This window comes from Seriola aureovittata, chromosome 16 (genome assembly GCF_021018895.1).
Source record: "Seriola aureovittata isolate HTS-2021-v1 ecotype China chromosome 16, ASM2101889v1, whole genome shotgun sequence".
NCBI lineage: Eukaryota > Metazoa > Chordata > Actinopteri > Carangiformes > Carangidae > Seriola > Seriola aureovittata.
In genome coordinates, this window is record NC_079379.1 from 5,878,611 (window position 1) to 5,903,831 (window position 25,221).

The 25,221-nt window shown below is 41.2% G+C and overlaps 1 protein-coding gene across 5 annotated transcripts in view; it reads left to right on the forward strand.

The window, feature by feature from the left end:
* Positions 1-25,221, forward strand: part of LOC130183481 (collagen alpha-1(XIV) chain-like) — a 166,195-nt gene that overhangs the window by 48,986 nt on the left and 91,988 nt on the right. For all 5 annotated transcript variants that reach the window (XM_056398934.1, XM_056398936.1, XM_056398937.1 and 2 more), the window contains 12 exons: positions 2,224-2,388; positions 3,596-3,757; positions 4,171-4,337; positions 5,780-5,906; positions 7,304-7,449; positions 10,765-10,894; positions 14,948-15,087; positions 16,044-16,170; positions 16,312-16,451; positions 17,599-17,731; positions 17,855-17,899; positions 19,053-19,198. In XM_056398934.1, coding sequence (XP_056254909.1) covers positions 2,224-2,388; positions 3,596-3,757; positions 4,171-4,337; positions 5,780-5,906; positions 7,304-7,449; positions 10,765-10,894; positions 14,948-15,087; positions 16,044-16,170; positions 16,312-16,451; positions 17,599-17,731; positions 17,855-17,899; positions 19,053-19,198 — 1,628 coding nt within the window. The remainder of the gene's footprint in view (positions 1-2,223; positions 2,389-3,595; positions 3,758-4,170; positions 4,338-5,779; positions 5,907-7,303; positions 7,450-10,764; positions 10,895-14,947; positions 15,088-16,043; positions 16,171-16,311; positions 16,452-17,598; positions 17,732-17,854; positions 17,900-19,052; positions 19,199-25,221) is intronic.

Consider the following 25,221-nt stretch of genomic DNA (forward strand, 5'->3'; position numbering starts at 1 on the left):
CTTGTTGCTGTTTCAATTTTCACTTTTACTTTAAAACCACCAACATAAGGACGAGTTGTTTGAAGCAACAGCTCCTATACAACATTCCTGTTAGTCATGGTAGGAATGCACCGGTGGTTGATCATTGTTAATTTTACACTGTATATCAAAACCTAAACAGCATTACTGGTTCACATGTGTTTTATATTTATGCCATTAGTACAGTTTTATGTACACATGTCTTGGATATCCACCTCTTATTGTGGGTTCTGTCTGTGCAGAAGCTGATATGAATTAACTGGCTGAAGAAGTAAATGAAAAAGCCACAACTACAGTACCTGTCAAAAGTTATAGAGCAGCTTTTATTGAAATTTCAGCAGCTTAAGTCCAGTGACAAACCTTAAATGGAGTGAAGGTAAGTGGTAAACCCCCCCCCCCCAAAAAAAAAAAACAAAAACAAAACTTTGTTCCCAAAAAGTAAAAAAATTCCAGTAAATTTCTGAAAAAAGGCAGCAACAGTCAAACAAACAGCTTTTTCTGGGGTTAAGAAAGCGGTGCCCCTCCAGCTGTCCTGCAGCAATGGAAGTAAATGAAGCCTTGAAAGTTAATACAAACAATTCCCACTGGTGCCACAACTTCTGTTGATGACTTGCCGGAGTAGTTCGTTTAGTTTTGATTTAAAGGACTACATATGTTAGTTTATGCTGTCGCTATATAGCCAACGTTAGCATTAGCAGCTGTTTACTTCAGCATCAGACTTCATTCCTTTAGAGGTTTTTTCCAGCCAGGAAAGCAACACTCTTTTTTTTTAATGATAGTGAAGTTTCATTTAGGGCTGGGAAAAACACCTACTGAATTATCTGAAAAATGCACCGTCATAGTTGACATCGTGGAGATACAAACAACAAAATTTGGCTTGTTGAAACATACGTTTTGATTCGTGGTCTGTATCAGAGTTATGTGTGTGTGCAGCTTTCCCGTCTTCTTGATCCGGTCACCAGCTTTAAGCTGTTTTCAGGATTTACAGTAAATCTCTGACTAAATCAGTGGCCACTCAGATGAGTGGAGTCAACATCATCTAGCAATGTTTATTTGACTTTGTATTGACTGCAATTAACAGATTCATTTCGTCAGAGTGTGTGTTCTTGTGTTGGTCAACAAGCTGAGTCAACGTTCAGGGACCCAGCGGGGCTTAAAGCCGTCAGTTAGCAGTTGAGGAAAAATGTTGGTAATGTCATTAGTGGACCCAACAGAACCGAAATGCTCATTATGTTAACACACTCATTAGACTAAAAACTTGTCGAGCTAACAATGACACTTTAAACCCATCATGTTCATTAAGTCCTTGATTGTGACACTTGAAGCAGCGTCTTGGCTCAGAGTGAAACTGTGAGTGCAATCATGCTGTCAGCCAGGACTGAACTTACTATTACAACTGTTCTTTAAAAACTACTATAAATGGCTCTCATTTTCTGCTGTCAGTCATTTCTAACAGTAGGTGTCACTTTCTCCAACAAATGAATAATGCAACATGTCAAAACAAGGATCAGAAAATACAAGGAAGGTATTATTTTCAGGCCACTGCACATTGTGACTGATGAAAATGATTTTAAACATACTGTATTTTTCATCATGGCTTTTCACAATTCTGCATTTAGCTTTTGTTGTGTTTTTGATACTGTAATCTAATAGACTTGATAGATTTCAAGTTTTTCTTCCAGATTAGAACATTTCTGAAGAAGTAAACTCCTATTAAAAATTGTTGGCTCGAATTTGTTTTGTCTCTTATTTGGAAATTTTTAGAAATATGTTTTTAAAATTTTTTTTTATCTCCAAGCCATTTCATCTTTATTCTAAAATATGTGTGTAGTTGTTTGTTTTCTACACACAGATGATATGCCACATAGTCTTTGTCCACAAACTCAAACCCGCTGAAGGCAACTGAGTCGTGACTACAACACACAGTGCAACACAATCAACAAGTACTTCAGTATTTTAAATTAGCTTTTTGTGGAAAATATTTAATTCTCTTTATTTTTTCGTCCTTGTTTGCCAGAGTTTTCTCACTCTGCACCCTCTAAGCCTAAGTGGTGTCTAATTAGTGTTCATTTTTTTATCTGCCAAATGCACAGGACAATGAATAATTGTTTTCAGTGTGTTGTAGTGAGGAGCGTTGGCTGTTCATTGTCACAATGTCTGTGTGACACTGTGTGTCCATTGTATCCCGACTTTGTGTCTGTTCAGGTTTGGCTCTGACCTTCATCCTGGAGAACAGCTTCAAACCAGAGTCTGGATCCAGACCCGGCGTTCCCAAGATAGGAATCCTCATCACTGACGGGAAGTCTCAGGATGATGTGATACCCCCGGCGCAGAGCCTCAGGGAAGCTGGGATAGAGCTGTTCGCCATCGGTACGACCCACCAACACCGACACTGATAATCCAAATGACTTAAAGAGAAGATTTTTGGTCAAATTTTTTGGTAGAACTGGTCATGCTTGAAAATTGTATTCAGATTCTTTGATGCTAAAAAAGCCAAAGACCCGTCATCTGCTTGCTGCGTTTAATATCTATATTTTTTGAAAACGTTTTTCTTTAATTCTTTGTAGGTGCTCAATATTCACAGTTTGATTCTCTAAATCACAAAAAGCAAAAATTATATTTACACTTTTCTTTTAACAGCTTAATTAAGTTTTCCAGACTGACCACCCTTCACAGTAAAACATGTCGTTAGATTTTTCCTGTTATTATATTATCACAGGGTCATTTCAGTTTTCACAACAGGCTCGGCTTTGTTATGTGACAGTCGTGCTCAAAGTTTATTTTTCAGTCAACAGAAAATGTATTGCTGACAGTTTGATTGGTTCATTAGGTTAATTGTTTCATTTATTCACCAGGCAGGAAAACTAAAGAGCTTTTCAGATGTTGCTGTTTATCTGTAGCATGAATTATAAACTGAATGTCTCGCAGTTCGTTAGACTGTTGATCAGATGAAATAAATAATTTGAAGATGTTACTACTGAGGGACGGTGTGAAAGCAGAACTTCCTCATCAATTGAGACCTTAATCAATAATGAAAAGACTCATCGGTTGCAGCAGTGACAAAAACATAAAGGTGACTAAATGTTCACTGTGATGGATCACGGGTCTCCATTAGTCGATTTTTATAGTGTATGGAACTGAACTGAAACAAACATATGCCTGGAAGGAAGGAATCAATCTTAATGGGATAAAAACAGGCAATATCACAATTATGTCCCTTTAACCTATTTCAGTGTGTAAACCTGCCTCAGTAGCTTTTGACAGTGTGCACAGTCAGAAAAAAGCTGTGTGAGGGGAAACTGCAAAAATGATTTTTATGAATTGTCAGTTCAAATCAGACTGACATATTAACTTGGAAATTAGGTTTATGAAGATTTTGTCTGTGGAGCTTTTTTACCAAAGTCTTCCAATCATCTTCTTCAATAAGGAATTATCTTGGAGTGAACACATTTCAGAGTATGAAAAATTATTTTTCCTTTCTCATCATGTCTAACACCCCTTTCATGTAACTACTTCCCGTCAGTGAGATGGCTCTGTGTTTCTGTTTACTTCTCTCTTTCTCTTTCCCCTCTCAAAGGTGTGAAAAACGCTGACGAGAACGAGCTGAAGGCCATCGCCTCTCCTCCCGAGGAGACTCACGTCTACAACGTGGCCGACTTCAGCGTGATGAGCGACATCGTGGAAGGTCTGACTAAGACCGTCTGCGACCGAGTGGAGCAGCTCGACAAGCAGCTCAAAGGTTTGAACAGCGGCTCGTTCCAGCCGTGTCATACGAGGGCTGATAGCACAGATAGACTGCAGACGCCTTCTACTGCGATGACTCTGTTGATGCCGGGGGTTATAATTATGAGTACAGGAAATCCCTAAGCAATAAAAACAAAGTCCCCATCTAATATAATGTAGCACTCACCTCCAAGTCATGACATGCCCCCACATTCATTACAAGTATAAACACACATGCTGCTTAAAATAGCAGCTGAAGATTTCACAGTTTGTCGTTTTCTGATTCAGCAAAACGAGTTTACACATAAAATGTGGTTATTTCAGGCTGATGTCAACAGTGTGACGAGACATTTGCTTGTACAGTATTTGTGTGAATCAAACATGGAACAGATACAGCATGCGTTTCCTTTCTCTACGCTTCCTCTCCAGGGGGAGAACCCGCCCCCCCGCCCACCTCTGTAGCTCCTCCCCGCGACCTGGTGACGTCTGAGATCACGGCTCGCAGTTTTCGGGTGACATGGACCCATGCACCGGGCCAGGTGGAGAAGTACCGCGTGGTCTACTACCCCGCCAGTGGAGGACAGCCAGAAGAAAAAGTACCGAGCTTATTTATTTGTTTCAAATGCATTGATGAAAAATGAATTATCGTATCTCCATACGTATCATTTGCAGTCTAAAGCCGTTCTCAGACACCGACTCCTGTCCTGACACTTGTGCTCACTGCCTTTGGTTGTTCCTGATATTTTTGAAGCTTATTTTGTATAAAACTGCAACGATTCTGGAGTTCCAGTTGATGCTGCAGTCCAATCTTTTCTTGAAACTATAAGAAAAATGTATTCATTTATCTTGACAGGGTTTTAAGTGGTTCATCAGTTTCTCTGGCTCCTTACAATTACAAGAGGGGATTTGCTTTGTCATCTTAATTGGTGGAACGTTGCTCATTTTCCAGTACAGCGCAAACAAAATACTAAGATACCAATGTAATGGCGGTATTTTAATTAAGGCTGCTCGGCTAATCCTTTTAGGGTCAATTCCACAAGTTAAATTCATCTGTTGAAGTGATTTGCATTATAAATGGAAACAATTCTGCAGAATTTGCAATTAGCTGATAAAACCGAGCACTACTTCATTTTGTGGTGAACTATATTCTGCAACTTACGCACAAAACTCCAGAAATGAATCTAAGGTAATTTTCCGCTAATATCGGAAGCATTATCACACAATAAGAGAAGGAATAAAGCCAATAACTTCAGAGCTGATTTGCCCTTTTGAGTGGATGACCTCAATGATCCTCATTCAGCAGAGGAAATGATATCTCCATTGTGATGCACGTATGTTTTAGGTTTTCCCCCAGGTGCCATAGCTGCATAACATCTTGAGCCACTCGATAACCCCGTGCATCCGATTGATTCAAGCTTCGTCGGAAGTCTCCCTGCTTATATAACCACACAGACACACAGTGCTGTAATTTTCTGAGTTTTTATTTATGTTTATACAGTTCCCTCTTATTTTTATCCAGTTTCTCTTTGATGTTTATTACAACTCGCAGCTGGAATGGCCCAGTTTCCCCACAAGGAAAACTGAGGTTTCATCAAAGCTAATCTGATCTAGTTACACTCAATTTTAAATCTCTTTGGAGAAGAGCAGAATGCCTACAGCAACATGTGGTGCATTTCCAACCTTACAATGTGCAGTTGCCTAATAAACAGAAGCTTTTTGGGTATTTTAACACTTTCTGACGTACAAAGTGCTGCTGTCTGTACAAGCACGAGATCTGAGCTAATTAAAGTTACATTTAAACAGCGAAGGTGTCAGACATCGACTTTCCTGAGCACGCAGCTGAAATGACTTACAGTAATGAACATGTCGAACGTACTCGTTTGATGTGCACAAACGTGAGCTGACTGGCTCGGGTCTGTACCTTGTCATTCCAGCTTTATAAAAGGATTAAAAACATTGCAAAGTAAATACTGAACAACATTGGAAGGTCTTTATACTGTGGCGTCCAGGCTGAGACCCAGTACGATCTGTCTTTAAGGTGGTTCAGGGCACGGACAACGGCGTGGAGCTGAACTACCTGAACTCTCTGACCGAGTACCAGGTGGCCGTATTCGCCGTCTACCGCAGCTCCGCCAGTGAGGCCCTGAGAGGAAGTGCCACCACATGTAAGTTTATATGTTTATAGGGATATAACGAGGGCGTGTTGGTGGGGATGTGGGTGGTATTAATAATAGTGAGGTGTAGATTTGGCTTAAAGAGTCGCCCTGCCGAAAGAGCAATGTGCTCATGGAGAAAGACCAGCGGCTCAGGGTTCACTTCTTCACTCTGTCACCCTGTAGAAAAAAATATCATCAGCATCCTGTAACGACCTCTTACAGGACTTTCTTTTCTGTTCCCACTTACAGTTTGATGAGAGCACTTTCTCTCAACCATCTAATTCCCTACATTTTTCTCTACATTTTTCCAAAGTCCCACAGAGAACCCAGCCAGAGTTCTTCCTCTAACCTGTGTTCTGGTAAAGTAAAGTATTATGCTGGGGATTACTGAAACATATCAGGCTGTCAGACTCTGCTGGAGCACATGAACATCACACTGCCGATGTCTATAACAAGGTATCAACAGAAGGACAACAAACACACAAAACTACTAAACCAAAGAAGAAGAAATCTATGTAACCCTGATCGACCAGCAGATATGTGTCCCAGTGCGACAGAAGACACTGAATCTGGGCTGTGGAAGCTACACAGGTGTTCCATTATGCATGTGAGCCGTGATCCTCCACCTCTGACAGGAGGCCTGTGGTGAGCTCTAATTCTGGTTGTGTTGCCTGAGGCTTCATCATGCTGAAACACTGAACCGGAGCCTGGCAGAATTCTCCGGACTCTCTCAGCCTGGCGCTTGCTGATGGATGACGGGGAATTCCTCCCTCTCGGTAGAGGATGAATGCTAAGTTGCGGGCCGACCTTGTACCAAAGTTAATGGGATCTGGCTGCTGCTATAAGCTGCCAATGCTGTTTTTACTGGCAGCAAATGAAACATGACGCTAAATACTGAGGCGCTTTATATCTCCTCCTTATAGGAAACAAAGGATGTTAAACAAAAAGAGAAAATATATGACGGTAATAAGTCAGGAGTTGACTTACTGTATATTAGTTTTTCAAGCTATTTTGGATCAATATATATGATTTAACTTTTGACTGGCATTAATGAATGAATGGCATATTAAAGCCAGAGGTTTGATTAAATGAATTCATCAAAAGAAATTAGCAATTTAGCAATTAGCAAATAAAATAAGAAGAAAATAACATTTATTTTGGTGATTTTGCTTTTTTTTTTTTTTTAAATGTTATATTTGCTCTTGCTGTGAAATAACACCTGATATATTGTATTATTATTCATTCACAAATATGCTGTATTTTAACATAAACCTATATTATTTAAAAAGTGACACGTTATGCTGTTATGAATCATTAGGTGTTAGTGTGTGGAAGCTCGTAACAGAAAGCTGTGTGTGTACGTGTGTGTGTGTGTGTGTGTGTGTGTGTGTGTGTGTGTCCTGCAGTGGCCCTGCCCACGGTGAATGACCTGGAGCTGTTCGATATCACTCACAGCACCATGAGGGTCCGCTGGAGGACCGCTGCCGGGGCTTCTGGGTACATGATCCTTTACGCCCCGCTGACCGAGGGAGACCCTGCAGATGAGAAGGAGGTAAGGAGCGCGCGAGTTTATGTGTGTGTGTGTGTGTGTGTGTGTGTGTGTGCGTGCGTGCGTGCGTGCGTGCGTGCGTGCGTGCGTGCGTGCGTGTGTGTGTGTGTGTGTGGGGTTGACAAAATCATTGAAGCACTTAATAATCTGGAGCAGATTCCTGCCTCACATGTGAATCTGGTCAAATCGATACACCACAGCTGCAGACTGTGTTGTGTGTCCGTTCCATCTAATGTAATTACACTGTAACACTGTTCACTTTTTCCAAACCAAGAAAATGTGTGTACAGGTACATCTTCCAGCTTGATGCCTGATCTAAAGTGAGTTTTTTAGTGCATCTTATGAAATCGTATATTGATATGGAAAAAGTGTGGTGACGTGACGGGCGAATTCCGCTCTGCAGTTTTTGTTTCTACGTGTCACTTATTGTTCTCCAGATATTTCAAGGCGAGCAACAACATTAAAGCACCATTACAGTGCTGGTTTTCCAGTCGAACAGTTTGATATCATGAACAAGGACTGAAACATCTGAACTAAAAAACTACAGATGTTTCTGTATATTGTGCAAAGTGTGTGTTTGAGCTGAAGAAAAGCACAAAGAGCAGAGGTTGTCTGGATGTCGGATCAGCTGCACTGGAACATCCTGTTCCATCCCACAGTTTGACTTTTTCTCCTCATAAACAACTGAGATGTTTTTCATAACAGAAGCTTTGGTTGTGGTTTTTTTGGCCACCTTTTTCAGTTGTTGGCAGTCTGTTGGTTTTTTGGGAGTGTTGTCTTCGGCCTGGTGGGTGAGTGTCACAGGAACTCTCTGTCTACCACCTGAAGTTGCTTTGAAATGGTCTATTTAAAGACGGTGACTGTCAGAGCTGACACAGACTGCTAATTGGCATCCAACTTAATAAAACTGACCCGTATAGATGCCTTTGTAATTGTAATTGAGTTTCTTCAAGATAAAACCGTGCTTTCATGTGGTGTTTCTATTATTTTTCCCCTCATTGTGCATAGCGAGCAATCATCCTTCATACCTTTATGATGCTTAGTAAGGGAGATGAGACAGAGGTGAGAGGATGGAAGGAAAGAGAGAGAGAGAGAGAGAAAAAAAAAACAGAAAGGCGACATGAAGTTGGTAATTGGTGCAGGCAGAATTTGTCAAATGTTGCCAAGAAGACAAATTTTCTGGCGTTCAAGACCAAATTTAAAATCAAATAATAATAGAGGAAAAATGAGCTTCTCATGGCAGCAATGTTAAACATTACAAAAAACAAGGAGCAACCTTTCAGCTCAACTCCAAGAAGAAGAAAAACAAGTCACTCTCAGAGCAAAACAAGAGCAATAAGAAAAGCTATCAGCTAGAGTTGGAGATTGAAGGACAAAAAAAAAAAGAAAAGAATATTGACAAAAGAAACGGCGAAGTATCAACAAGCATCAACAGGTATGAAAACATCACAACCAAACCAAGATTCAAACACATAGATCCTGGACGGGTAAATTCAGCAGCGGAGGAAGTTGAGACAAACGAGGTAGAGGAAGAAGGTATGAAGGGCACAGCCAGCCGTCTGTATCCCTCCCTTTCCCATTAGACCTCATTACGCCTCCCGTCACAATCCCCTCCAGGCAGAAAGCAATAAAAACAACTTAGTAAGGAATTAAGAATCAGGATGGATGCTTTCCAGTGGCGAGGATAAGCCTGGCTCTGAGGCAGTACAGTCAGTGCCCCGGCTTGGCCGGCTCGCGCTTCGATGGCTTCTACTCGTGAGCCATGTGTGGGGACTCATCTGGGCCAAAGCCAGAGTCCGGTCCAGTCTGACATGGTAAAGTGCCTTCATCCGCACTGCTTCAGAGCTAAACTCACAGACTGACAGTGGGCTTCTGCACAGATTGAACCCAAGAGAGAGAACACACAGACGTGTCGCACAAAGATGTGAACAGAAAGAGGGAGATTTCGTGTCAGGGTTTGACTGGAATGGGCTGTAAGGACTTGTTGCCACTTGCACGTCCGTCCAAAGCTTCACCCCGGCTTCCTCTTACTCCCTGCTTTTGCCTAAATTAAGATTTTTCACTCCTTCAAATGACAAAGATGCAGGTGGTCAGTAAAAACATTAATTGAGGTGAAACAACAGGTGATTTCACACTCTACTTTTTTAAAGTTGACTTTTTTCAGTCTGTGGTCTCTCAACTCGAACCTAATGAAAACTGTTCACGTCCGTTTGGCACATTTCCCAGGGAGGCTCATATCAGCCTGATTCAGCTGTCCAACTTTTATTGTGTGTTTATATCTTTACATCTTTTATCAACATGGCTCCTAATGCTGCACCACACTGCTTCATTAATGTGAAGCCTAAAACAAAACCAGGCAAATCGAAACGCTGCTGATATAGGGGGTTCCAGAGTGTCATTTCTCTTCTCGGTGTTCATATAATAATCCAGGATAACCGGATCTGTTTCATGCTTTAATTTAGATTCAAAAACATCCATAGTACAAGAAAGTGTCACTAGGACAAAAATAGATTCCTCTATATCTAAAATTTAGCATCGGTTCTGAAGTATGACTCCTATTTTGGCAACACGTCTGATTTCTCTTGGGCTTCAAAATGAAAAGAGTTTATTTATTGGATGAGTAGTCAAGAAGAGCAGATGGACAAACATTTGTCAGAGCCTCCACTATGCCAGTTTTCTTTTTTCTTTTTTTTTTTTTTAAACAGCCGTCATTGGCAGAAGGGGAAAGATAGTAAAGTTCAGGTTAGCAGCTGTAGTATAGTGGAGTTAATCATCAAAGGACCAGCCGCTGATGTAGCATCAGACTGTGATCAGTTACAAATCATTTTTTCTTCTACATCACAAAGAACAAGTGAGAAACGGGGGGGGGGCTGAGTCAGATGTCTGTGTATCTATGGAAACGGACTAAATGAATAACATTTGATAGTTAAAAGTGAAAGTTCAAATTCTGAGACAGAGGATTGAGGTGCTCCAGAAACTTTCATCATCTCTACCGCAGACTTTTACCTTAGCTATGTGTCACAGCTTAGAACATGACTCACATAGTTTTGAGGAGCCTGCTACGTCCCACCTGCTGAAAGGAAGAGGAATAGGGCACAGCCACATTCAGAAATCTCCTTATGTAATCACAGCTTGATTCTCTGCCTGTCTGAGCAGGACTGTGGACTGATAGAGGGATGATAGAGGAGTAGATAAGCAGAGAGGTGAATGAGACACATGGATAAGATGTCTACGTAAAACACTGCATCTTGTCTCTGCTAAAGGCACATACCTTCATGCTGTGTGTGTGCGTGTGTGTGCGTGTGTGTGTGTGCGCAGGTGAAGGTGTCAGACTCGGTGAAGGAGGTGGAGCTTGAGGGATTGACTCCGGACACCGAGTACACAGTGACGGTTTACGCCATGTACGGAGAGGAGGCCAGCGACCCCATGACCAGCCAGCAGACCACACGTGAGTCCCGCACACACAGAGCGCTGAAGTCATCGGTCAAATTAATTCATCCGTCAGCAGAAAATCATTCACTCATTGTCTAAAATGAATAATTACACCCCTCAAGCGACGCTCAAATGTGCCCTCCGATTGCAAACATCTCCAAAGGTGGATCCACACCTTCAGTCCAGTTGTCTTTTACCTGTTGAAACCAATCTTGGAATCCAACGCAGATTTTGGGCTGAGACATGTGAACATACTTCATACTCAGTCTGTTAAATACAACATTGCGTTTTACAATTTATTGTAGGTAATAAGACGTCAAATCACTCAAACTATGTGACAGTAAAATGGTTATATATCATTGATGTCATCGAGGTTAATGAAATACAAATGACGACACAGTAAGTGCAAAGAACCTGAAATATGAGTGCATCAAGCAGTTTTAATAATACAAGGCTTCGAGTGATTCTTTCGAAGGGTTCATTCGTCACAAATATTTCTTGTGTAATCTGCTTGTATAAACAGCATCTGAATGATAAACAGTCAACATTCGTAAGAAGAGATAAGAATTTGATTTCTAAGACTTTACTTGCGTTCAATGGAAATGAACAACTAATACTGTTTACAACCAACGTAACATCTCTCTGTGTGTTCAGGCAAAACAAGTATCCGTACTTCACATAAAAAAAAATAATTGTCAAGACCGATGAGGATTCACGTCCAGGAGATGACTACTGGGTGTTAAATCTTAATACAGTAGTAGTAATAGTGTCGTGAGGACTGGCGTAGATGCCCCCCCACTCTCCAAAAGTGTTGTCACACAACTTTAACCTAATCCTAACCCTAAACTTAAACCCTCGGCCTAACTCTCAGAAAGCACTTTAAGAAACTGAGGATTCAAAATGTTGTTCTTTCCAAAATTGCCTTCACTGTCACTTCAAGTCAAAAGTGGTTCCCACAGAGACAGAAGCACAAGAGCTCACACACACACACACACACACACACACACACACACACACACTCTCACACTCACTCACACAATAAATAAGAATATCACTGTGAAACTGAAATTTATTAACTGTTGATGGAATTCAATTTCATTAAACTCCAGACAGATTTTATGACCCTCTGAACTCAGACTCCTGCTGTTCCATCTCTCTGCATATATTTCATTTACAACAGGACGCTCAGATGTGCTCAGCAGCTGTCTGGCGCACCATTAACAGGAAAGCACGCATCTCCCAAAACACAGGGCTGTTTGTAAGAGCATCTTACAGTGAGGTTTAAACAGTTTCCAAAGATCTGGAGTGTCATCAGACTCCATGAACAAGCAGGGAAGAGGAGCAAGCTTTTTTTTTTACTACAGCAGCTAATTTCTCTGATTGGCTCTCACTCTCTGCTTCAAGTTGTTCTAATCAGTGAAATCAGCTGCTGCAGTTAAGTAAAGTGTTTGCTCATAGTTACGTAGCTTTTCCAACACAGCTGTAGCGCGTTCACATCCCGTTGCGTTTTCTGCCATGACAAAACTGGTAACCGGCGGTGCCAAAATCCCTGCGTGACGCCGGTTTCCAGCTTCCCCTCGTAGAGCTATTTTCTGCACCTCACTTTCATTCTTAAAGAGTTTTGAAGCCTTGACGAAAGAGCTTCCCCCCCCTCCGCCTCCTCCCAGATCTCCAACATGCTCACTAATTAACATTTTATGAAGTCTGCTTTAAGGTCTGTGGCCTGTGGGTTTAAGTCAGGGCACGTTTATGTCTTTATGATGCGTGTAAGTCTTTGAATGCAGGTCAGATAAGGACGGTGGGGGTGGGGGTGGGGGTGGGGGGGTGGATGAGGTGAATGAGGTCAAATTACTTTTCATGGTAAAATAACTTTCACTCATTCATGCAGACAGGGCTTCATGCCTCCATCTGCCCATCCAGCCATTATTTAGGCAAGCACCCACTATGTTTATCCAGTGTTCATTTCTCCTTATGTGTTTTTAATTCATTTATTAAGTGCAAGAAATCATTCACATGAACTCCTCTGACAGTCAAGTGATCTGTTGTTGTTTCTGTTGATTAGTTTAGTTGATTAGGTGTACCTGGGGTGAAGATGGCTGCGCAATGTTTTCTTCATTTTATTTGTTTTGTGCAGATGTTCCCTAAAAACATTTGATCAGCATTAGAACATTAATCAAAAAATCTATCTTACCTCATATTTGTGGTTTCCTGCCGTGCACTGTTCATCAGCTGGTGGTCACAATTTGTGTTTCTGTTTCTTGTTTGCTGCTACACATGATTCATCTGGGCATGTGTGAGCTTAATGCGCTTTTCAGTCATGAGCCTCTTGTTTCTCATTTCATCCAGTTATGTAACTGCTGTTTCTTTCATTAAGACATTAAAATATCTTTCCACGAGATAAAAACTGTGATTTTAAACCTTATGGGCTGCGAGTTTTGACATTTACCGCAGAGTCCTGCCGATCTGCAGCGTGACATCTACGTGAATGAGTCATTTAATGTAGTGGATATTTTTATATAGACAGATAAATTTGGAAACTTTGGGCACTTACCTATCTCTAAACTTTTTAATTTCCCATCCTCCTCATTCCTATGCTGACCCCGGCACGACCTCCAGTTAAAGTAGACACGGCCTCTCCTTCCCTTCCTCTCTGCCTCTCTCCCTCTCTGCTGCTTTGTCTTTACGCTGACCCCCAGTATAATTGAAGTGAAGCGATGGCGGTAGAATCAGGAATTTTTTTTTTCTTTAAAAAAAAAAAAAAAGAAAACAGATCACTAATTCTAAGCAGAAAAGTTTCCGGGCCTCTGAGAGTAAATGAGATTCCTTGGCCAAGTAAAAAAGGTGAGGTGAAAGGCTCTTTGCAGTACCTCCGGGAGAGACAAGAGAGAGAAAAAAATAAGAGAGAGAGGAAGTTAAGGCAGAGCCTCAGGGAAGGTGAGTGATGTAATGAGGTTTTGTCCACTTTATAATTAAAATAGTGGAGTCCAGGAACCCTGGTGAGTGTGAAATCACTTTCAAAATCATAATTCAACTAACCTCTGACCCCTGATAACAGCAGCTCTGTTGCAGCCAGTGTTTCTGTTCTTATTGTGACTAGGCTGTGTTTGGACACTTGTTTCTACTGCTGATGTCAGTACGTTAATCAGAACATTACATAGTGAGATATAAACTAAATACTCATTTCTGAGGCTGCACAGTTTCTTATGGTGTTTGATCATAATCAGAATCAGAATGTTTACTTTCTGTTTATTTGCTCATGTGCTGCTGTGAGTGAGTGAGTGAGTTAGTGAGTGAGTGAGTGAGTGAGTGAGTGACTATGTTTTCATTTTCTGACCCCTTGAGCAACTTTTTTTTATCAAAGAAGCACCTACCTGCCAAATCTAGCTATTCTTTGGACCAACCTAAGCTCCTTTCCCTAGGAGACAGTTTCCAGTAGGCAAACCTCTGTCTGTGTTCTGTTCAGTGAGCAGCAGAGAGGCGGAGCAGCAGTTTGTTTCCTGAACAGAGGCTGGGCGCTGTGTGAGAGGCAAAATAAAAAAAGAGATTCTGACGTTTCTGACATTCTTTCAGAGTGATCATTTTATAAGTAAACACAGCTGAAATCATAGCTCAGTTTTTGTCTTAATGTGTTGGGTGGTTTTGTTATTGTGGTTATACAACCAGGATTTCAGCAGCAGCAGGGCAGTAACTTGGAAGTGACTGCTAGTTAACATGTGGTCTTAATCAGCTGTGTTTCAGTCACTGTTTCATATTTGTTCCGTTGTTTGACAACAGAAACAGAAAAAGATGTAAATGAAAACAGCTTTATTGTGAATTCAGCTGTATTGAAATACTGTATGTGAGCAGAGAGAGGAGGAGAGAAGCAAACAGGTAAACCATGACATCATGATTAAACTAATTAGCATATTACATCTGACTTTCCCAGCAGCTTTTACGTCCTCAGTTTTGCACGTTGACCAAACACTGACTTAGTGTTCTTCATCAAAACAGATTAAAACTATGAAATCACATCTAGAAACGTACTAAGCGTGCTAACGTTTGCTTTCTGCCCCACGTCTTCCCACCTCAGTGCCACTGACCGCGGCAAAGAACCTGCGTTTCTCAGACGTGGACCACAGCTCCGCCCGCCTCACATGGGACTCCGCCTCCAGGAAGGTCAAAGGATACCGCGTCATGTACGTCAAGACCAACGGAGTCCAAACCAATGAGGTGAGAGAATCCCGCAGGCTTCAGCCACTGGGAGCAGAGGTTAAGGAACTTAGCTGACATAATAGGGTGCGGATTTGTTCTCATTACTTTGATCGCTGCTCAGAAACAGCTCCAGCTTTTCTGTCTGGCATCTGGTCAGCTGAGGCTGACAACATCTGGCCAGAGGTGATTTTAAAGAGCTGATGCTGTGAGAATGGCTCATAAGAATAGTTTGACATTGTGTTGTTTGCTTCCAGTCCAGTACGACCAAACGGACCTGCTTTTAGTAAAGTTGTGGTGTAGGCTGGTCTGCCACAGTCTACAGACGTCATGACCCATACATAGCCAATAAAAAAAGAAAGAGACTCCTGCTGAGCAGCTGAAAACCACTATGATTGGTACTGAAAAAAAGAAAAAGCAGCGTCCTCTTAAATTCCACAGTTGTTCAGCTGGTGTGTACACAGCCCTGTGTGTTTTTGTTTCGCCAATAAACACCAGTGTAGGTGCCACCAGTCTTTTTGAACTGATGTGCCGGCACACTGAGCTGTGAGGCTGCTCTGGGGATTATGAGCAAACAAATGTATGTTAAATTGTCTTTTAAGCACCTCTGTCACTGTAAACTGAAAATGATGATAACAGATCTGTCACTCTGCGGGTTACATTTCTTTAAAGTCTGACTCTAATCTGTCTCCCTGGGTTGAAAATACTCCATGACTAAACGTCTGGTTTGCACTTGGTCCAGAGTTTCACAACACAACACTGGCAGCTCCTGAGCTCAAAATACAATTTTAGGGCTTTCCAAGTTTTTGTGCATTTATGAAAATTCACACAGGATGAATTTTTTGTGCTTGTGATTTGCCCCCAAATCTTAACATGGTCCAGGCTGCTAACTGTGGTGTAAAGAACAGAGCGAATTACTGAGGGAAAAGTCAAAAAGCTCGAATACATGTGACCGTTGTGTGGTCCTTTGTTTACAGGTGGATGTTGGCCGTGTGACCACCTGGTTGCTAAGAAACCTGACCTCCTTGACCGAGTACACAGTTGGTGTTTTTGCCATCTATGATGAAGGACAAGCTGAGGCTGTGACTGACAGCTTCACTACAAGTAGGAACTAATCAACATAAGTAGTAAACAGGCGTAATGTAAAATTCATAGAGGTTCATTAAATATCAGGTATAGCAGAATACAACATAAGTTCTGCAGTCTGTTGTTACCATAACCACAAGTGTGTATTCATGTGTGCAGAGACTGTCCCAGACCCGCTGGATCTGAGGAGCAGTGACATCTCCACAGACAGCTTCAGGGTGTCATGGCAACACCCGGCCTCTGATGTGGTGCTGTACCGCCTCACCTGGACACCCACTGATGGAGGAGACAGCGAGGAGGTGCGTGTTCATGTGTTTCCATATGTATCTTCACAGAGTGGAAGGAGGAGAGTCTCTAAAAGTTTAATAAAAAAAAGATTAATAAGAAATATAATGAAACACATAAAGCAGAATATGTTTGTTCAGTTTATTGTAGTAGAATTAGCTGAGGAAAACCAGCTCTTCCCTCACTGTTAACAACATTAAACAAACTATAAAGAATAACATCATGAGGTTATGTCAGTATTGTGAGACCCAGCTATCCATCTGTTAATTACCTTTCAGTTACACCTGTCCAGGTTGCAATGGCTCCAGGCTACACTCAGCTAATAAACTCCTTGTGTCTCGATGTATTAGCTGTCTCTTTCTTTTATGGCCAGTCGAGAGGCTTGAAGTGTAGGTTTTCTGGTAAATCGAGACCTTCTCATTCAGAAGCAGCTTTCTGTACAATGTCTCTTTTTGATCCTGAGGTACTTGAACTCCTTCACTCTGACAATGATTTGAAGTTAGCAGTTCAGTGTTTTCCAGCACCGTCGCCTAAAACTTATATTACTTATATTGATTTAGTTAATGATGATTTTCCAGTGAAGGTCCCTCACAAATATGGCAACACAAACGTGTATTATTGTTTGCTGTCCCTGTCTTTTGTCTTTCTTACTTATTTTTGATGAAAACAGATCCACGATTTCATCTCAGATCTGATAAACTAGAATCAAATGATTCAATTAAGATATAAAATGGAGTGGTGAAGATGGAGAGATAAAAGTCAACTCTCTCTCCAGTCTGCCTCTGTTTCACTAATGAGTCTCTCTCAGGGAGATAATCTCAGAGATGTTAATCCTAACAACAAGACACCCGTTATCAGTCTCTTCACCTGTTGGCCTTTCATTTATTTGCCAGGTCTGTCTGTATTTTGATCTTTCTGTCTGCTGAGATCGTCTTCATGCAGCGATGTAACAATGAAAATAAAGATGTATTTTCCTGAAAATAAATTAATGTAAAACTAAAATCATATATTTCTTGCCGTGATGTAGAAAATGGTTCAGTTATCAGGTTGGTTTTACTTCATCTGTATGCATCTGATGTTTCTACGTCTCTGACTATTCATTAGTCTGTAACAGCTGTACATCTGTCCATCACAACACACTTTTTTCCCCTTTTGTTTCAGGCAATGTTGAATGGGAATGTTAACAGCTACCTGATAACAGGACTCAGCCCCAACACAGAGTACGAAGTCCTCCTGGCTGCCACCTATGGAAATGAGGTGGAGAGTGATGAGGTCATCCTCATAGAGTCCACTGGTAAATGAGATGTTCTTCACATTTAATCGGGTTTTCTGTTTTTATTAGAGAAAGGCATCATTTTTCCAGACTGAAATTGTCTCATCAAGTAGGTCATTTAAATATTTTTCATTTAATTTTCAGTTGAAAGAACAACCACTGTTGCTACGACAACCACCACCACAGCAGGTAAATATTTCATTGCAGCTGTTGTGGTTAAAATATGTTCATTTCTCCTCCCCTCCTTCCTCTCCACCTTCCTTCACCTCTTCCTGCACTTTGACCTTGACCACCTTCTTTCATCTATCAGTTCATCCTGACACTGCTACCTTAAAAAAAAAGTGTAATTTGTGGAAGTGCATTTAGCGCAGTCCAAATCAATGTCATTCTTCATGGATAATAGCAACGATCTTACAGGCAAAATTGTAAGTCCTCATTCTTTGACACGTGTGCTGACCTGTCATTTCTGCAGTCAGTCTCAGCCATTAGAGCTGTTTTAAATGTGGGCAGGACGTTACGACAAAAAGTAACTGAACAAATTGTTAATATATGAAAAGAAAGAAAACAGGTGGGACCAAGATTTTGTTCAATATATTTATCAAAATGGGTAAATTCAAAATAGAGGCCTGGTTCTTTATTCAGCCGTGGTAAATAATTGTTTCGTTCAATTAATAAGGTACACCCAGCTAAAGCTAGTGTAGTCTAATACAACAGTCCTGCAATAAAGCCTCGTGCATGAAGGATATAATGTTCAGTTTTTGATGAAACTGTGTTGCATTAATGGCATTAGGTGCATTAATCTTAACTAGGTGTTCCTAATAGACTGTTCTGGTTACACAGTATCGGATCAATAAATTGATTATTCATAATCAACAGAAGACAGAATAAGTATAAGTTTAATGAAGTGCAAGAACAATATATACATATAATTGACATTATCTAACAGTGTAAAACTGTTTTTATAAATGATTAAAGCATCTTTTAAACCTTGTATAACTTCTACATTTTGCAAAGGAAGAATCGGGGTTCAAGAAAATATCACGTAGCAAATATCTGATTGACAAGTTTGCTGCAGTTGTTTGTAATTTTTTTGGCACATATTCAGGTGAAAGATGCATCATCCGTCATGAAGGTTGTCGGAGATATTTTCAAAGGGAAAGTTTTCATATTGAAAAGACACAAATTTGAAAACCCGAGCAAATTAAATGCCAAAGTGATGACAAGAGAATGACTTCTTTTTTATTCTGATATGAGTTGAATTACGTGTTACTGTGACAGTTTTGTGCTTCAGTGAGTTGATGTTTGACCTGCGGTGTAATTTTGACTCTCTCTGATCCTCCAGCTCCTCGTTACGGGGTGAGGAACATGAGGATTGATGAGGAGACCACCTTCAGTATGCGGGTGTCCTGGCAGGCTGTCGACTTCAGAAACGTCCGACACTATCGACTGAACTACATCAGCGCCAGGGGAGACCGAGCAGAGGAGACGGTAAGACGGAGACAGAGAGTGTGTGTGAGTCACATTTATATCTTCAGTCTGAGCGACATTTGGATTAAAAGTGCCACCGACATTAGTGGCATTCAAGATTTATTAAGCTTATATCTTTTCTTCATCCTTTTCACTCCGGTGTTTAAGCTTAGAAGAATCAATGATGTGGATTGTGTACATCTTTATTTGATTTCCTTATACAGTACAATTCATTTCAGGCCATCAGACCAATGGTTTCATAACTTTTATTGAATAGGCAGTTTGATGATAATTCTGTGTCGGGGGTGCGTGTGAACACAGCTGATCAGGGACAAGCTCATTAGGGTTTTATACCTCCACACCGGTGATACACAGGGCTGGAGGCATTATGTCGCCTTGATGGAATCTGGCACCAATTTTACTTGGACTCAAGGATGAACTGATTAGGTTCTGGTGGTCAAAGGTCAAGATCACTGTGACCTCACAGATTTGACAAATCATTAATGAACTTGATCATTATTAAATGCCATTCAAGCCGACCACCTATATATGCAAATAGTTGAAGTTGCCTCCCAGAACCTATATGTAAATTTGAGGCTTTAAATGAGGCTTTGAAAAGTTTTGTAGCCTGTTCCTTCTCGAGGGGCAGCAGCGTGGATTCACAGCAGTTTCAGTTTTCCTGGGACAAAAAACGTTCGTCAAAAAATGATATTTTATCATTGACACTTCTCAGACCACTCCTACCTAAAATCCACCTCTCCACTCGTAGTCTCTGGAGCACCAGTACTTCTTTCATTGCTCCAAAGCTCCACTCAAATGGGCATATTAGTGTGTTTCGCTCACAGCATCTATTGTTTGGAACATGAACTAAATATATGGAAGACAAGTAGACGAAGGAGTGCTTCGAGAGCTTCCCATAGATGTTTACATGCTTTTTTGTCTTGGTCTCTGGATCACAATTTTAATCCATTGTTCCTGCTTTGGAATCCATTTGGACCCACAGTGAATGTTTGATACTTAATGGGAAGATAAGGATTTAATAGAGGTGATTGTGTCGTAACTGTAGCCAATGGAAAGTCTGGAGTAGACTGTTACTGGACAGTAAAAGACTTGTAGAGGTAGATGAGGTGTTTGGGGAGTGAACAAAGGGAGGTAGATGTTGATTTGAAAAAAGCCAAACCTTCGAAGTGTCAGTCTTCAACAGAGGGAGGGAGATTATTGATGAAGATGATGGCAGGCTTTCAGATTTAAAGTTCCCCATGGAGAGAGAGAGAGGGAGGGAGAGAAAGACTAAGTTGTTGAAGTTGATGGCAGGCCTTCAGAGTCGAGTCGAAAGGAAGAGAGAGGGAGAGGAGGATAATGATGATGAGAACAGGGGCAGAGATCTTCAAAGAGTTAGTTTCACGAGAGAGAGACGGAGAAACAGAGAGAGGGAGAGAGAGAAAGAGAGAGAGAAAGACCGAATGGTAGTTCTTCTCACTAATGAGCCACAGCAGACAGACAGAGGGAGAGAGACGTAAAGAGACAGAGACTTTTACTGAAAACAAACACTGATGCAAAAACATGCAGTTTCTCTATACTTGACATTTACTTTGGGTGTGTTTGTGTGCATACATTTCTGTGTGTGAACATGCCTGATTGGTAAACATTAAGATACTAAATAGATATAGGACGACGTGACGTGTCTGAAGTGCCTAAATGAAAGTTGCGTTCCTCAGTTCACTGTTATGCAGAACTTGTCAAATGAACCCATTCTGTTACCTTTTCTCAGGGTTGTTAATGATGTCAATTATATCAGCAGCTTATATAACAGGGACCTATAAAACCGCAGCCTTATCTACATCAAAAACCTGTTATCTCTATTGTGATTTTGTAACTTTAAAAAAAAAAAAAAAAAAAAAAAAACAAGATGGCTGCAATTACTTTACATGATAACTTACTGCTCTGACTCTAAACTGGTTCAGAAACTGTCTTGAAACTCTTAAATTTGTGGCAGTAAATAAAAATACACACACTATCTATATATACGGTATATACACACATCTTCATTTGGATATTTTTCTCTGCTCATGCTCTGATGTTAAATTTGTTGACGATTCTTTAATTTCCTTCTTGTAGTAATCAATACCTAAAGTAAGTAAAGTAAATATATGACCTTAAAGATACATCCTTTTTGTGTCTGTTTTTTGTGACACAGCTCCATAGTGGGGTGTGTATCGTTTGTCAGGTTAACAAGTGTCAATATCTCCAAATCTCCCATATTTTAGGCAGTCCGAGTCGACAGGTGCGTTGTTGTGTGTGTGTGTGTGTGTGTGTGTGTGTGTGTGTGTGTGTGTGTGTGTGTGTGTGTGTGTGTGTGTGTGTGTGTGTGTGTGTGTGTGGGTGCGCGCGTGCACGTTTGTGGTGTCACCACAGTGGAAGCCGCCGTATCTCTGCGGCCGACTCTGGCCACTGGTCCCACGTCAGCCTTTTTCATCCTGACAATAAAGAGCTGCCAGCTGCTCCACCGACGGCTTGTTAAATGAGATCTCTTATCAAAGTGCGAACAGCTGTGAGCTCTGTTTGGCAATCCGGTCAGGTTATGAATCACCAAGTGCTGCACTCAATTGCGACCATTTAGATGTCTATCAGCTGGGGAAAAAAAAAAAAAAAAAAAAACTGGCAGGCTTCCTCTTCTGCTTCATTCAAAGCAAGTTTCACTCTGTAGTTTTTGGCTGCCACGGGACGGACAGCAGCCATTAAAACAAAACAAAAAAAAAAAAGAAAGAAGGAAAATAACTCATTTACATGCGATTGATTTGTGGCTGGCAGTTATCCCACTTCATCTTCACTGATGGAATCTGGTCTTAAACGGCTAATAACTTGTACAGAATTATGGATGGCGACTTGGCTCTGTAGTTGTAACCGAATCATAAAAAATGTAATTAAATTGCAGATTTAATACAGCAGTTACATGCAAAGTGCTTTTCAAACATGATTAAAAACCACTCGGCTTCATAAAAACACACAGGAAAAAGATGCCTGACATACCAAACCAAATCTTCAACAAGACGCCACGACCACCCTCTGATTCTGTCGGCTTCTTTGTGACCTTTTGACCTCTAGAGCGAAGAACAGTAACAGTATACATATCCCCCACGAATCATAAAGTCCTTGACAATGACAAACGTGTTACATCATCACGAGCTGTGTCTGTACTCACTTTTTAAACCCAGTAATTGGATATGATGCAAAAAATTCCCCAGTGTCTTGTTAAATCCATACTAGTCTGTGATGGGCAGATACACAGGTGGACTGACAAATCATCTGCTCTTGCCTGCTTTCAGTGAGGGGAGAACAATTTGAATTTGTTGGTCTAATTTAAGCAAAAATGTAACTACTGCGGTTGCTTGAAGTTCTCCAAAGCCTAAAAACTTTTCCATTGGAGTGTTTTGTGTTTTTATACATTTCTGACTGCCTCTCTCTTCCTCTGATGGAGCAGTCTGGGGGACTGAGAATTGTTATTGTCACAATACTTTGTGATGTGTTCTCGCTTCACTGCTTTTATCCCTGAAACTTCCTGATTTGTGACGACCAGCTGTTCCACATAGTTTTGTTGAACTCTCGACTCAAATTTACCTGAAAAACTCAAAAGGGTGTTTCCATTTAAATTCCCATCACTGCCACACAACACTGGTGCTGCTGAAGGTGACCAGATTTCTGAGAGGAAAACTGGGGATATTTCCAGCCCATCATTAAGATATCCAATGAAATGAAAATGGGGAAAGTTCCAGTTTGATTTCTTTTGACTGTGGTAATTCTTGTCACTCTTTTTACTCTTAGAAGTTAAAGATAATAAGAATGAACTTCTTCTCCTCCAGTCTTTCTCCTCTTATTTTCTTCACTTGTCTTCCTTCTCTTTCCTCCTTTGCTTCTCTTTATCTTTCTTCTTCATTCTTCACTCTCTTCCCTTAATTTTTCCTTTTCAGCTACCTATCACGTGATAGCGCGATTTCCTAAGTCCCGTAACCCTAACCCCTGATTTCTAACCCAGGGTTACCTCCTGCCTTGAAAAGACTTGTGGTGATGTTGTGGATTCACTTGCCACTCTGTAGTTTCTGGCCGAGTTTTACTCTGCAGTTTTCTCTAAAACTAGGCAGGCAAGTCGTTAGTCATAGAAGAAGAGTCATATGAAACTGCTAGAGTAAGGTGCCAGCCCCCTCCGATGTCTAAATTAAATTAGCAAGTGTTTGCTAAAAGTTTGCCAGAACAGCTTAACAAATGTAAGGTGGTATTATGTCAGGCCCGAGTGTTGGAAAGCTGAAGTTCTTCTTCTGGCCAGTGGTAAAAGAGACAGACAGACACACGGACACCTACCTACCTGCCTGCCAAAGTCCTCAAAACCACCTTTCTGTTTGTTTCTGACACAGTAGGCGTCTCCACGATCACAGTTAGCCGTGATGACGCACACACACAGACTCACAAGGTGAAAACAACACCCGGCCACACACTGTCGCAGCTGTTAAAGGGATGCAAGCAGTTTTAGAGCACACTACTTATAGCACCAACCTATTGTCACTGAGTTCATATTTCCTTAACGCTCAGACCTCTGCAAGCTTATAAATATACAAGTTAATGTCAATTCAGATGATTGTGCCCCCGTTTTACCAGATGTTGGTATCTACATCATAGCCATGGGGCGACTCGACTGTGCAGCCATCTGTGCACGGAAAGCTGTGGTTCAGAACTCAGTGAAGCTCTGTTATTTCCCTGTGCTGCCTCGTTCAGTTTCCAATAAACCAAAGCTGCTGGGCATCAAGTGCAATTCCACTGTGTGTAAACAGAGTTTTCGCTGTTATTGTCTCCAACGAAATGTTGTTGCAGCAGGTCAGAAACGTAGTCAAGGGAGGATTAAAAAGTTTTAGTTGTCATGGTTTTCCATCCGTCACAGATTCTCTGTAGCTAATACTCCCTGCCAAAGAATCCAACTCCTATCTGAACGTTTTAAGTTCTTTTTGTCATCCGTCAGACCATCCACCGTCTGAGTGTGGATGGAAGTTCATTGATGAATTTTGAATGTGTGTTGGTGAGACTTTTAGTGAGTTATTTAAAAGAAACCAACTGAAATTAACAGCTTCTTTGCACTAAATTCATCTAATACCAAACAAATGGAAAAAGTTTTCATGAACATCTTGAATGTTGTGTGATCGCAGCTCAAATGTCCACTTACTAGGTTTGTGGAGGTTTGTACTGCATGTTCCAGCCTTTTTCAGCAAATAAAGCTCAGTTACCAGCATTGAACCAAGCTATGGTACTTAGGTCACATCAGGTGGTCGTACATGTGGAGTAGATGGTAGTTGTTGGCGTTGTGTGTACCTGCAGAGGTCTTAAAGTTTTGAATGGTTTAACATAGATGCTGACTCATTGCGCCTTGACTCTTGACTACATGTGTAGATGGTCCAGACATGTAAAAAGGTTCCACTTGGATGCGTCTGGTTGTCCTTGTTGAGTTAGCATCGCCGCATTCTGCTCGCCACGCTCCCACTGTTAAGCATGAATGGTGCTAAAAACCTGTTGATACACACAAGGTCCTGGTTACAAACAGAAGAACGTTTGAGTGGCTGCAGCAGCTGTGAACACCCGCATTTCAACACATCTGACCGATCAAAGTTCGACATGAAGTTCATGTCTGATGAGACTACCCACTCAACTTTTGGCAACAACAAGCCATGTGTTCACTGAGGCCATTTTGCACCAAAAAACTCATTTAAATCGCCCCTCTGTGAAGACTTGGTTTAAACCTACCAGTGCACTGTTCTTCAGATGTGTAGGGTTCTTCCATTCACCCTTTGATATTTCCAGGCCTAATTAATGATCAAAGGTGGATGATAGGAAATGGAATCAGAATATTCAGGGTGAATATCGTAGAAAGGCGAGCCAGTCTTTGGAGAAGCAGCCTCCTGACCTGACACGGCCCGGCATCAGCTGCGCTATGATGTGCTACACAACTGACTGTGAGGGGATGCGGGCATCATGGGGCACAACCAGCTGCTCTGTGCTGTTTA